A 13,447-nucleotide genomic window follows, 5' to 3' on the forward strand; every position below is an offset into this window, starting at 1 on the left:
TGTCACTATGGAAAGAGACAAATATAAAACCAATTAGATTTTAAATCTCCACCAGCTTGGTTATATTCCAACCTTAAATTATGTGTGTGGCTAATTAAGTATATGAGTCTTGAATTTCATATTCTCTATAAATTAAATACCATAATTTACAAACTTTTCTTAAGCACCCAAAAAACCTTGATATTTCATATTTGCTTTTGACTAAACTTTTGGCCATAAAGCAAGGCATCTCCTTAGTGTTGGGGTTGGTGTACGAGGATGTTTTGTGTGAATTAGGACAATCACATGCATATGCTTATGTTTGTGATGATGATGCTTGCTAAAGGAGTGAAAAAGTGTAAATACGTTTCAGGTACCACATTATTTTACTAAGTTCTATTAGCTTATTGTCTCTAGTTGTGTTAATAGTTACCGGATTCTTTCGATAAGCTTGCGTATTGCATACTGAATTTATCATGGACTTGGTATGAATTTAGACACATGTTGTGATGTTGAAAAGTCTATAAATATAAATTCAACGTAAAAACTATAACCAGTAGTACTAAAGTAAATGTAGATTCATGATCATTCAAATATGAATACAAATTTGCATTTAAAGTTTGAATGAATTCATATTTAAATAATTTTTTTTTCAATTCAAAAACGTTAAAAAATACATAATTAAGCTATATCGGTAATTGGTTTTATTTATTTATTTACATTTGCAAGGATAAGATATAAATTAAGGAATATAATTAATATTCTTGTTTGTATTAAAGTCATTATTACCTTCCTAATGTAACGTTATTATTTTTTTCTCATTCATAATAAGTTTGTAAAGTATTTAAAAATCAGGTATAAATAAGAGAATAATTTAAAATTAATAATTAATATTATCTTGACTTTTTAAATAAATAAATAAAATTATATTTTAAAAAATGAATAAAGAAAAAGAAACAAAGATAATGATTTCAATTTTTTCTTATTTAATTATTTATAAATGTTAGAAGCAATGACAAATTTATGTGGAGGACCATTGGCCATCACCTCCACCCTCCATGTGGCTATATTCAGAATTATATGCTAAGAGAAAGAAAATAAACTTAATTAGACTTTGTTTGTATGGGTAATCGGTTTGAGTTCATGTATACAACTAATGGTGATGGATATGTGATTGCTTCTCACACTCTCAACCAAGCTGTATCAACTACTCACATTTCTTTTATTATTTCAATTAAATCTATTATTTTTCTTACAATTTTAAATTCAAAAGTTAAAAAAAATATTTTTTGTATCAACTTTCTGTTATTAGTATTGAACTTCTCTACTTTAACTCTATTCTCATTCTCAATGTCTGTCTTACTAAAACTTAATAAATATGAAATGTTATTCATTAGAGTTAGTTGTTAATGTCGTCACAAGAGGTTACTAAGTGATCCCACACGAAGGGACAACCATTGTATAGATCTATTTCGTTGTCGTTTTGACATTACCAACAATCAAATCTCACACAAGATAGAATTATCACTGACAAATAACTTGTGTGTTTAGTTTTTGCTTATTGTTTCTAAGAATTTTAGTTTAGAAAATTATTATATTAAGATACATTTAACATTTATGATCTTTGAATATTTATTTTTTATCTATATTTGTACCTTGTTCGGCAACTACATACTGAATTTTTGTATTATTATGCTACTTATGTGAAGTTATATAAACATATTTTTCTTTATAAATATTTTTTTCTCAAATAAGCGCGGGTAATGGGTACAAAACGGGTATGCGGGTACCCAGAGGGTACGGGTACGGGGATTAATATTCATACCCACGCGGGTATGGGGCCGGGTATGGGTATTTTTTTTAAAACACGGGTATGGGATGGGTAATGTAGTACCCTACCCATACCCTACCCATTGCCATCCCTACCACACATGAACCGTAAAAGAAAAATGCGCCCCAAAATGGTAGTGGCAATTAATTAATGTTATAATGTAGGGGCCATGTTATTTTTCTAAATGACAATGTAATCTATAGCTGTAGTTGTCGGTGATTCAACCATAGACATGATAATATTACATAAATTAATGATTTGTTATATATAAAAAGTTATTAAAGAGAGTAAGTTTTGTTAATTTATACCTTACTCTCAAATTAAGTTGATAGTAAATGATTACAAGCACAGAATAATATTTGTCATTAGGAGTAAACATACCAAGCTTCTGAGTGAAACCGTTCTGAGATTGGATCTATGCCAAAGATAGTTCCATATGATGCTTAATAAGATCCTGCAGCAATGAAGACCTGTGAAGTGTACACAAACTATTATGTCTCAACCACAATCAAGTAGCTGATAATATTCAATCTCAGTGAAAAATAAACTATATTAAGTTATTCACTACAAATTGAGATAGGTGAATGTAAAAAATAACCTGTTCTGGTCACTGCACATGAGACATTTATATATCTATTGTGAACTCTATATATTCAGAAAAACACTGAAGTGTGCTCTGCGGTTTCTAGTTCAGGTAGCTCAAACAACACTTCTACGTCAGCCTTCAAAGGTTAAATTATTAAAAAAGAAATCATCATTGATGTTGTATTTGGCTTTAAAATCCAGAAGCTTTTTCATTAATCTCAGCTCTTAAGATTGATTTTAAATATTTAAGAATAATAAGTTTTTATTAGAAAAAAATATTTGTTAAACTTGTGTATCTTTAATGTAATAAATATTGACAAATGCCTATAGACCAGGCCATCCTTTGTCAATGTTATCTTGTATGGGGTTAGACTCTTCTACCATCTCCACAATATCCTCCTTTTCTAGGTATAGTCAAAAAATGACTTGAAAGCAAAAAATTTACCATGGTCCAACTTGTCCAAAATAGTTCCTGTAAATTTAACATTAGGAATAAAGTTTCCCTTATCACAGACATATTCACCAATAAAATAGTAGTCATGTTTTCTGCTTGAATGGCTTATCTTCAAGACATGTCAAACACTTTGATTTTGTACAAATGTATCCACCCCATTTGTGCTATTGATGCACCCAGGAAAAAAGTCCAAGCATTCACCAAGTCCACTATTATCTGATGCATAAAAAGGATTTGATTCCACTGTCCAATTAACAAGTTATTATTTCTCTAAATTTTAGTGATTTCAAACATACTACTAATAATGTATTTTGCAATACTATTAGCTCCCATTTTTTGGGCTGTAACATGGACTCTTAATGATTGTTTATTTCTTCGAAGAATCTATGTGATCAAAATTTCATGATGAACTAAGTGGAATTGGGCCTTCTTTTTTCTCTGACCATTTAGGATGTTGTTCACAAGTAATAAATAAAAAATTGAGTTCAAGAAATTAATGAGAAATTGACCATACCATTTGGATCTGTATGATGTAAAACGACAGAGAAAAAAGAATTAGACATAAACAACAAATTACATCATAAGCATGTGTACTAAAAGTTTTTTACAAATTTAGAGAGTGCTAATGATAATACCATGATACAGGAAGGAAAAAGGAGTAGTTGTCAGTTAGTATGTTAGTTATGAGTTTGACATGTGGGTCTTTTATGTTTCTATTTTTGGGAAATTGGTTAGTTAGTTAGTTGGAAGAGTGGCTATATAAGGCCAATTGTAAATAGCTATAGTATTCAATTGTTAATTGCAACTCTTCTCTGTACTCACTTCATTCTGATTGAATAAGAATTCTTGGATTGAAATTCCTTCTTTTCCCATGAATTTCCTTCTTTTTCTTGATGTTCTTTGATTGTTTTTGCATTCCCAGTTCATCCTTATCAAGTGGCATCAAAGAGCCAGGATCTTCCTTCAAGAATACATGGCTGATAATACCAAGAACCAGACAATAATTCGCGAGGTGGAAGATCGTATCACTGCAAACATTGATACACGATTTCAGCAGCTAGATGGAGGTTTCTTGTACAAGATGACAAATTGAATGCGAAGTTTATGGATTTGGTTGCAAACCTTAACAATTCTCTTCACGAAATGTTTCAGCAACACTCTTTGAAGAATTATTCAACGCAGAATCATGGCAATAAGCATCAAGGTGACAAATCTTCTTCCTACTCTTGTAATACTCATTTAGCCCATTTTGAATTTCCAAGATTCAGGGGTGAAGGAATAAAACAATGGTTGATTCAATGTGAAACATTTTTTTTGCTTGACAATACTCCTGAGGATTATAAAGTGAAACTGGGGGTGGTACATTTTGAGGGGAAGGCACTTCAGTGGTATTCTGCATATGTCAAATTGGTGGGGATAGGAAATTTACCTTCTTGGCTAGAGTTTACTCAGATTTTGTTAGATAGATTTGGTGAAGTCTGTGAAGACCCTATGGCTGAATTGATGAAATTAAGACATAAAAGGACTGTGTTAGAGTATCATGAAGCTTTTGATGCGATAGTTTCCAGGGTGGATTTGTCTCAAGAACATCAATTGAGTTGTTTTCTTGGAGGGTTGAAACAAGAGGTGCAAATGGTGGTTAGGATATTCCAACCAGACACAGTTAGAAAAGCGTTTTCCCTTGGAAAAATGTATGAGTCTTCCTCTATGTCTCAGGCCCAATCCAAATCTTTTGTTAAGCCACAAAAGTCAACTTTCACTGCCAAACCACCCCTTCTGCCTAACCCACCCAAACAACCTAATAACCCCTCCTTTAACCCTTTATCCAAAACACCAACCACTAGAAATTTGACACCGGAATATATGGCTGACAGAAGATCTAAAGGGTTGTGTTATTTCTGTGATGAACCCTTCACACCTGAACACAGTTTGAAACACAAGAAACTTCAAATTCATGTGCTAGAGGTAGATGAAGATGCAGCTTTACAACATTCGGAAAATCCTGTTAGTGAGGATGAGGGGGATCACCAGTTTGAACCATTAATATCTGTCCATGCTCTGACTGGAATGGCTAGTTTCAAAACAATAAGGGTGATTGAACAACACAACAAAATAGCCTTGCACATCCTAATAGACAGTGGGAGCACACATAACTTCCTGGATGAGACAACAACTAAGAAGATGGGATGTAGATTGGAGGCAATACCACCTGTAGCTGTTACTATTGCTGATGGGAATAAGGTTCAAATCTCTACTAGAGTAAAGAATTTTAGATGGTCCATCCAGAACACAACTTTTGTTTTTGATATGATGATCTTACCTTTGAGCTGTTGTGATTTGGTATTAGGAATTGAATGGCTAGTGAATTTTAATAAACTGACAATGAAATTTTATGTACAAGGAAGAAGGCATATCTTAAGGGGAACTACAAGTGCAGGGCTACAAACAATTCAAAAGCAACAGATGCATAAGACCTTTTCCTCTGGTGTTCATTTCTCCATGATAAGCCTTGCTGAGTCTGACACAGATTCCTTGTTGCATTCCTTAACTACTCACGCCACCCAATCATCCCTGCACCCTGACATTTATAAACTACTTGATGACTACAAGGATGTGTTTGAAATACCTAGAGTTACCCCCTAGCAGACCTGGTCATGATCATAAAATTCCTTTAACACAAGGAGTCAACCCTGTCAATAAGAGGCCATACAGATATACTAAGCAGCAAAAGGATATTATTGACGGCCTAGTGCAAGAATACCTTAAAACTGGAGTGATTCAACATAGCAACAGTCCTTATGCAAGCCCTGTTGTTTTGGTTGGAAAGAAGGATGGAACTTGGAGACTTTGCGTGGATTATAGAGAGTTAAATAAGGGCACTATTAAGAAACAAATTTTCAATTCCATTGGTGGAAGATTTGATGGATGAATTGCATGGATCAACTATCTTCTCTAAGATTGATTTTCGCTCTGGTTATAACCAAGTACGAATGGATGAAGCTGACATCCATAAGACTGCATTCAAGACTCATGGAGACCATTATGAATATCTGGTTATGCCCTTTAGACTTACAAATGCTCCCACAACCTTTCAGGACTTAATGAACTCAGTTTTTCAAGATTTTTTAAGGAAGTTTTTACTTGTCTTTTTTGATGATATATTGATCTACGGCAAGAGTCTCCTTGCTCATATCACTTATCTTCATCAGGTTTTAGAGACAATGAGATTAAACAGTTTATTTGCCAAGCAATCTAAATGTTATTTTGGTGTGGATATAGTGAAATATTTAGGTCATTTCATCTCTAAAGATGATATTGCTACAGACCCTACAAAGATTGAGGCAGTGTAGCAACGGCCTCTTCCTCAAACTGTGAAGCAGTTGAGAAGTTTTTTGGGTTTGGCTGGGTACTATTAACAGAAATGTTGAAGAAGGATAATTTCTCTTGGACTCCTCAAGCCAAGGAATCATTTCAGCAACTTAAGCAGTAGTTGATTAATGCCCTAGTTTTAGCAATGCCTGACTTTTCTCAACAGTTTGTGGTTGAAGTGGATGCATCTGGCCAAGGGTTAGGAGCTGTTTTGATGCAGCATCAGCATCCAATTACTTATATTAGTAGGAATTTAAACAAGCAACAACAGTCTCTATCTACTTATGAGAAGGAGCTTTTGGCTGTTGTATTTGTAGTTCAAAAGTGGAGACACTAATTACTCAACCGAAGATTTCTCATCAAAACAGATCATAGGAGTCTAAAGTACTTCCTGGACCAAAGACTAAGTACTGCATTTCAGCAAAGGTGGTTGGTAAAACTTATGGAGTTTGATTTTGATATTGAATATCGGCAAGGTTCGAAGAATGTTGCGGCTGATGCTTTATCAAGAAGAAAGTTGGTGGAATGCAATGCCATAGTGAGAATGGAACCTGATTCAGATATGTTGGCCAGAATTAAGTAATCTTGGTCTGATGACTTAATACTGCAGAAGATCATTTCAGACATAAGACTAAATCCTACTTCGCACAAGCATTTCTCTTGGGACAGAGATGAACTAAGAAAAAAGCATAGGCTGGTGGTTGGTAATAATTGGGAATTGAGACAAGAAATACTTGCTTGGGTTCATGGTTCTACTATTGGAGGTCATTCAGAGAGAGATGCTATCCTACAGAGATTAAAACCTGTGGTTTATTGGAAAGGGATGTCTAAGAATGTAAGACGATTTGTTGCTCAATGTGTCACTTGTCAAACAAGTAAATATGAAACTGCGGCATCCCTCGGATTATTACAGCCACTAACAATTCCAAGACAGGTGTGGCAACATCTAGCAATGGATTTTATAGAAGGTCTCCCTAATTCATTTGGTAAGTAGGTCATTTTTGTTGTAGTTAACAGATTGAGTAAAGGTGCACATTTTATGGCTTTGGCATACCCCTTCTTAGCAGCGGATGTAGCACAGAGTTTCTTAGACAATGACTTAAAACTCCATTGATTTCCTGCTTCAATTACAAGTGATAGGGATCCCATTTTTACCAACCGGTTCTGGAAGGAATTTCTCTCATTACAAGGCATACAACAACATATGTCCACAGCCTATCACCTCCAGATTGATGGCCAGTCGGAGGTTGTTAATAGGTGTCTTGAAACCTATTTGAGGTGTATGTGCACAGATTCTTCTTCGAGCTGGTCCAAATGGCTTCCACTTGCTGAATGGTGGTACAATTCCTCTTATCACAACACAATTAAAGCTAGTCCTTATGAAATTATATATGGTCAGCCCCCTCCTCTCCATTTGCCTTATCTTCCTGGGGAGTCCAAAGTAGCTGTGGTGGATAGAAGCTTGCAAAAGAGGGTGGAAATGCTTAAAATGATCAAGTTCCATATGCAGAGAGCACAACATCGCATGAAACAGCTTGCAGACAGACATCGATCTGACAGAAAGTTTCAGATTGGAGACTTGGTGCTGGTAAAGTTACATTTTTACAGGCAAGTATCTGTGGCTTTCAGAGACAATACCAAACTTTCTCCAAAGTATTTTGGGCCATTTAGGGTGGTGGACAAAGTGGGTGCAATAGCTTACAAGTTAAGACTACCAGTAGGATCTTAAATTCATGACGTGTTTCATGTGTCTCAACTCAAGCGATTTGTTGGTAACTCCTCTACTTCCCAGGATTCTCTTCAACCTCTCACTGATCCTGTACTAAAGGAACCTGAATACATATTGGATCGTATGACTGTTAAAAGAAGGAATAAGGCTATTACTAAGGTCCTTGTTAAATGGAAGCATCAATTAGAAGAGGATGCCACATGGGAATTTTATTTTGATTTAAAGAAGAAATTCCCTACCTTCAATCCTTAAGGACAAGGATTTTCTCAGGCAGGGGGGATTGATACAAGAAGGAAAAGGGTGACTATATAAGGCCAATTGTAAATAGCTATCGTATTCAATTGTTAATTGCAATTCTTCTCTGTACTCACTTCATTCTGATTGAATAAGAATTCTTGGATCGGAATTCCTTCTTTTTCTGTGAATTCCCTTCTTTTCCTTGATGTTCTTCGATTGTTTTTGCATTCCTAGTTCATCCTTATCATACCATTCATCCAATTTTGTGAGGGCTGAAAGTGGTACAGAGTTCGATATGGCTATTTTTCAGGTACCCTGTAATTCATTGAATTCATGTTGTGTAAGGATGCATCCCCTGCAGTGATCTCTATGATGATAGAGCCAAAGTAGCTTAGTTTGACTTTGATCAAGAATACTACCCTATCCTTTTATCAGAAAATAAAAAAGAGAAATTCATTTGAGTTGGGGTATCTTTAAAATAAATACCCATAAGTAGTTGAGAGCTGACCAATTAATTTTTAGTTAATAATTAATAAGTTAGATTATTTAATTAAAATTAGTAAATTAACTATTAATTTAGGTAATAGATTTAAAATGAAACCAACACACATCCTAGAGTTTCACTTTTGATTCTTGAACGTAGAGATTTTTGGAATGTGAACGAGTAAAATGAATTAATGATTTATATAAATTCATAAATAACTTTACATGTGACATGCTTTTAATTTTGAAAGGATTTCAATTTTATGTTTACTTTCTTTTTATATTTATTTTTAAGTATTTCTCTCTCTCTTTTTTTGTTTTACATCTCATAATGAAGTATGGTACAAACATGATTGATTTTGAAAATGGGATAGGTTTCCCTTCTCTTAACATCTAACTAGCATATGAAAAACTTTATTTTGTTATGGATTAGTAAAAATTAGACTCTTCTACTTTAAAACTCATTATTACAACTCACTTTTGCCTCCTTTAAAAAATAGAAAAGCCCTCATATACATGTTAAAAAGATATATTATGGGCATAATAATTTTTTATAACACTTTATATAATATTATTTTTTCTCTATCTCTTTCTATTATATAATTGTTATATATCAAGTACAAAAAATTATGTTAAAATTCCATCCAAACATTTAAATGATGACACAACTAAACTTATGATGAAATTAAAGTTGATGGCTAATGAGTTGGAGGATAGCTCTAAGCTTGGGTAGTTGTGTGTTATTACTTTTTTCATTAGTATATATCTGCGTTGATTCTATAATTTATAATTTTTTTATTTTAATTCATGCGTTGAACAATATACAGAATTCAAAGTGCACCTTCTCATCAGTTTTGCCCGAGAGAAAAAAAGAAAAAATGATAATCATAAGCTTGACAGAAAACTTCAAAAGAACAATCAATAAGATATCAAAATATGTATTCAATATGTTTTGTATAAATTTTAATAAAGAATAATGTTACATACACACACTTAAAACAATTTTTATCATTGTCTACTTCTTGGCTTTCTTTGCCAATTGCCACCTCGCTTATGTTAAGGTGATTATTTAGTAAGCAAGATTTTAGAAAAAAAGAGAAGAGAAGATAAATTTTATATTTTAAACAAATATATTTTAAATTAATATTTTTTAAATTAAAAATATAAATTAATATATTAATATAAATTTAATATGTTAATTATACATTTATCACAATAAATTATACAATTTTTTTAATTTAAAATTAAAAATATGACTTCTCTTTCTTTTCCTCTAAAATTCCTCTTTAAAATATACTTTAAAAATTTTGTTTAGTGAAATATAGTACACAATACAAATTATTTATCAAATACAATAATCTCAAAGTGACAATATCACATACAATCAATAATTAAACAAAACTTAAATACAATAGTACTATAAGTGTTATTCTCTAATTGAAACTGAAGTTTTATTTTGATAAGGGGAGATAACCTTTAATATCAACTTTTATTGTGTCAATTATCATTACCACACGTCAAACTCCAAATTTAATTAACAAATAACACCAAATGCACTTATGATCATTTACTTAAGTTTTATCCTATATAATATCCTGATAAATGCTTTCCTCATGGTCAATTTCTGCATGCTTCATGCTCCAAGCATTTAGTTTTGAGATTCCCACACTTTGACTTCCCATGTTGAAAACATAAAGATGGGCATCTCCATCTATAGCCAATGAAGGATAAACTCTACTGGTAATGCAAACTCTCCCTTCATCCCCAAAACTCTCAATAATGGATCGGTCAATCTGCACAATATATGAACATACATAAATATAAAACTAGCAACAAGATGAAACAAAAAGGATAGTACTTGTCATTAGAAACATACCAAGCTTCTTAGTGAAATTGTTTTGAGATTGGGGTCTATGTCAAATATAGTTCCATATGTGCTTTTATCAAGGTCCTGCCGCGTTGAAGACCTATATAATGTACATAATTCTCAAATACTCAAGTGTCAATCATAAATCACAAGTTGAGATTTAATCATAATGAAAATTGAATATGTATTTGTCATTGCTTTCTGGAATAAAGAAGGAGCAACCTTCAAGCCAAATGGAAGGACTTTCCATTGGTATTGAGCATTAGGAATACATAAAGAAATTTTCCAGAAAGAAGAAAAAGAAGATAAAGTTCTTCAAAAAGAAATCCAAAAGAGGAAAGAACAAGAGTACCAGATGCTTTACCTGCTATGGTCACTGCACATGAGACATACATATCTATTGGGAGCTCTATAAATTCTGAAGAAGATTGCAGTGTGTTCTGCCCTGTCCTCAGATGCTAAAGCTAACAAACCAAATGGCCCTATTGTACCACTTCTTGATGCATATTCTTCACTACATAGTAAATGAGGATCAACTTCGCTAGGATCTAGCCACTCTGCACTTTCTAGGGCAGGTAGTTCAAATAACACTTCTACATCGGCCTTGAAAGTTATGTTCAAAAGTAATCAACATTGATGCAGTACTTGGTCTTAAAATTCATCTAAATAAATAAATAAAACAAATGACAGAAAACATAGCACCAGTTTATTTACCTGTGATGCAGTGATACCTGTCACTTCAAGAGTTGATCCACCAATGATTTTCTCTCCAATTATGGTAATTTGTTTGTCACGAAGTTTTTCCACCTCTTCAATTGGCCACTGTATCAATCGCTTCCCACTTTTATCAAGCCAAACCTGCCTTGGAATACACTACATAGCCAAACAACACTAACTTAAAATATCTAGATCATGCTATGATATGAAATGAATGTAGTCCTGAAACAATTTTTAAAATGGACGCTGGTTAAATAATTAAGGGTCTTGCTAATAAGTGACTAAAAGGTACTACTAATGAATTAATAAATAGGAACTTTTTATTGGAAATCTTATTAAAATCATGATAGGAGTGCATGCTTTGTATATGTATATAATTAGTCCTATGATCTCTTCAAATGTTCAATAGTGAGTGTGAGAAGTGTTTGTTGAAATCCTATATTGACTACAATTATGGTCACAGTAGAACTTACGAAAGGTAAGGCAATCTTTACCTTATGAGTTACCTTTTAGAATTCAGTTAAACCAATCCCAAATTTGTATTGTCCAATAAATAAAAGAAAGGACAAACATGGAGCTAAAATAAATACCTGTAGACCAGCCCATCCTTTATCAAGATCATCTTGTGTAGTGTCATTTTCTTTTGACCATCCCCACAATATCCTCCTACTCTTGGCATAGTCAAAAAATGTCTTGGCAGCATAAAAATTTCCATGGTCCAATATTAACTCCACACTAGTTCTTGTGAAATCAGCATCAGGGATAAACTTTTCCTGATCAGGGTGATAGTTACCTAGTAAATAGTGCTCTTGTTGTTTGTTCTGAAAACTCAATTTCAAAACATGCTTAACACTTGAGTTTTGTACTGATGTGTCCACCCCATTTTTTGTGCCACTGATGAACACTGGAAAAAAGTCTGGGCATTCCAACATTCCACTACTATCAGAAGTATACAAAGGATTGTGATGTACTGTCCAATTAACAAAATCCTCACTTCGGTAAATAAGAGCCTTCCCTTCATCACCATTTTTAGCACCAATTATTACTCTCCATTTGCCATCACTTCCCTCCCAAGCAGTTGTTGGGTCTCTAAAACTTTTCATTTCAACTCCATTGGGTGGAGTCATGACTGGGTTTTGAGGGTGTTTGACCCATTCCCTTAAGAAGGGGTCTGAAAGATTCTTGGGCATAGTCAAGTTTTGAACTTGATGTTTATTATTATCACCCCCAGTGTACATAATAACAGGTTTTTGCCCATGGATGATTGTGGCTGAGCCAGAATAGCAGCCATGAATGTCATAAGGTTCACTTGGTTCAAGAGCATGATTCAGATGAATCCAATTGATGAGATCATAGGATACTGAATGACCCCATACAATTTTACCAAAGGTTGGCGCATAAGGGTTATGCTGGTAGAAAAAGTGGTAAACTCCTTTATAGTACATTGGTCCTGCCACATTTAAATCAACACTTGTCATTACTAGATCATAATTTGGATGAGTTTCATTGAATTAAGAGTATACAAGTGGATGGGAAAGTAGTGCATTAGCTCCTATTATTTTGAGGTTTACATGGACAAGAAGTGATTGCTTATTTATGCCAAAAATCTATTTGAGCTAAATTTAATGTGGAACGTAGGGGAATTGGATTCCCCCCCTAATCATTTATTTATCTCAAGTTACAAAAATCAACTCTCTGTTTCAATATAAATATACTGATCAGATTAATTTATGTACAAATTCTAATGATATTCAACAATTTAAAAGTACAAGAAATTCACAAACATACCATTTGGATCTGCATGATGAAGGCAACCATTTTCAGTTTTTGTCAGGGAAACATGTCAAATGACAGAGAGAAAAGAATTAGGCATAAGCAGTGAATTTGAACATAAGCATGGATGCTAGAAGTAAGTTGACAAAGAGTGTTGTGGACACACCATTCATCCAATTTTGTGGAGGTTGAAAGTGGTACCTAGTTCGGTAAGGTTGTTTTTCAGGTACCATCATGTACTTGTTTGAATTCATGCTTTGTGAGGATGCATTCTCTGCATTGATCTCCATGACGATGGTATCAAAGTTATTGAAAGGTCAACAAGAGCCATCGATAGCTAGTGGCCTGGTTGGATGGACGTAGTAAAATGAATCGTGCACACAAATCCTTAGCCTGTTAGAATTTAAATATAAACCATCTTTG

The 13,447-nt window shown here is 33.5% G+C and overlaps 1 protein-coding gene across 1 annotated transcript; it reads right to left on the reverse strand.

Moving 5' to 3' along the window:
* Positions 1-10,250: 10,250 nt before the first annotated feature.
* LOC113848379 (beta-fructofuranosidase, insoluble isoenzyme CWINV1-like) lies at positions 10,251-13,314 on the reverse strand. Its single transcript, XM_027477865.1, has 7 exons — positions 13,191-13,314; positions 13,040-13,048; positions 11,842-12,701; positions 11,249-11,407; positions 10,899-11,137; positions 10,544-10,634; positions 10,251-10,460 (listed from the first exon to the last, which is right to left on the reverse strand). The coding sequence occupies exons 1-7, from the start codon at positions 13,312-13,314 to the stop codon at positions 10,251-10,253; spliced, it is 1,692 nt and encodes a 563-aa protein (XP_027333666.1).
* Between the last annotated feature and the right edge of the window lie 133 nt (positions 13,315-13,447).

Source organism: Abrus precatorius, unplaced genomic scaffold (assembly GCF_003935025.1).
Source record: "Abrus precatorius isolate BTA unplaced genomic scaffold, Abrus_2018 Scaffold8, whole genome shotgun sequence".
NCBI lineage: Eukaryota > Viridiplantae > Streptophyta > Magnoliopsida > Fabales > Fabaceae > Abrus > Abrus precatorius.

What these genes read in the sequence shown, in the direction of transcription:
- LOC113848379 (XM_027477865.1), bottom strand. Translation starts at nt 13,314, where the DNA reads ATGGAGATCAATGCAGAGAATGCATCCTCACAAAGCATGAATTCAAAC. An exon ending in CAGGTATCACTGCATCACAG is followed by an intron (nt 11,138 to 11,248) that starts GTAAATAAACTG and finishes ATAACTTTCAAG; the next exon opens with GCCGATGTAGAAGTGTTATT. An exon ending in ATGTGCAGTGACCATAGCAG is followed by an intron (nt 10,635 to 10,898) that starts GTAAAGCATCTG and finishes TACATTATATAG; the next exon opens with GTCTTCAACGCGGCAGGACC.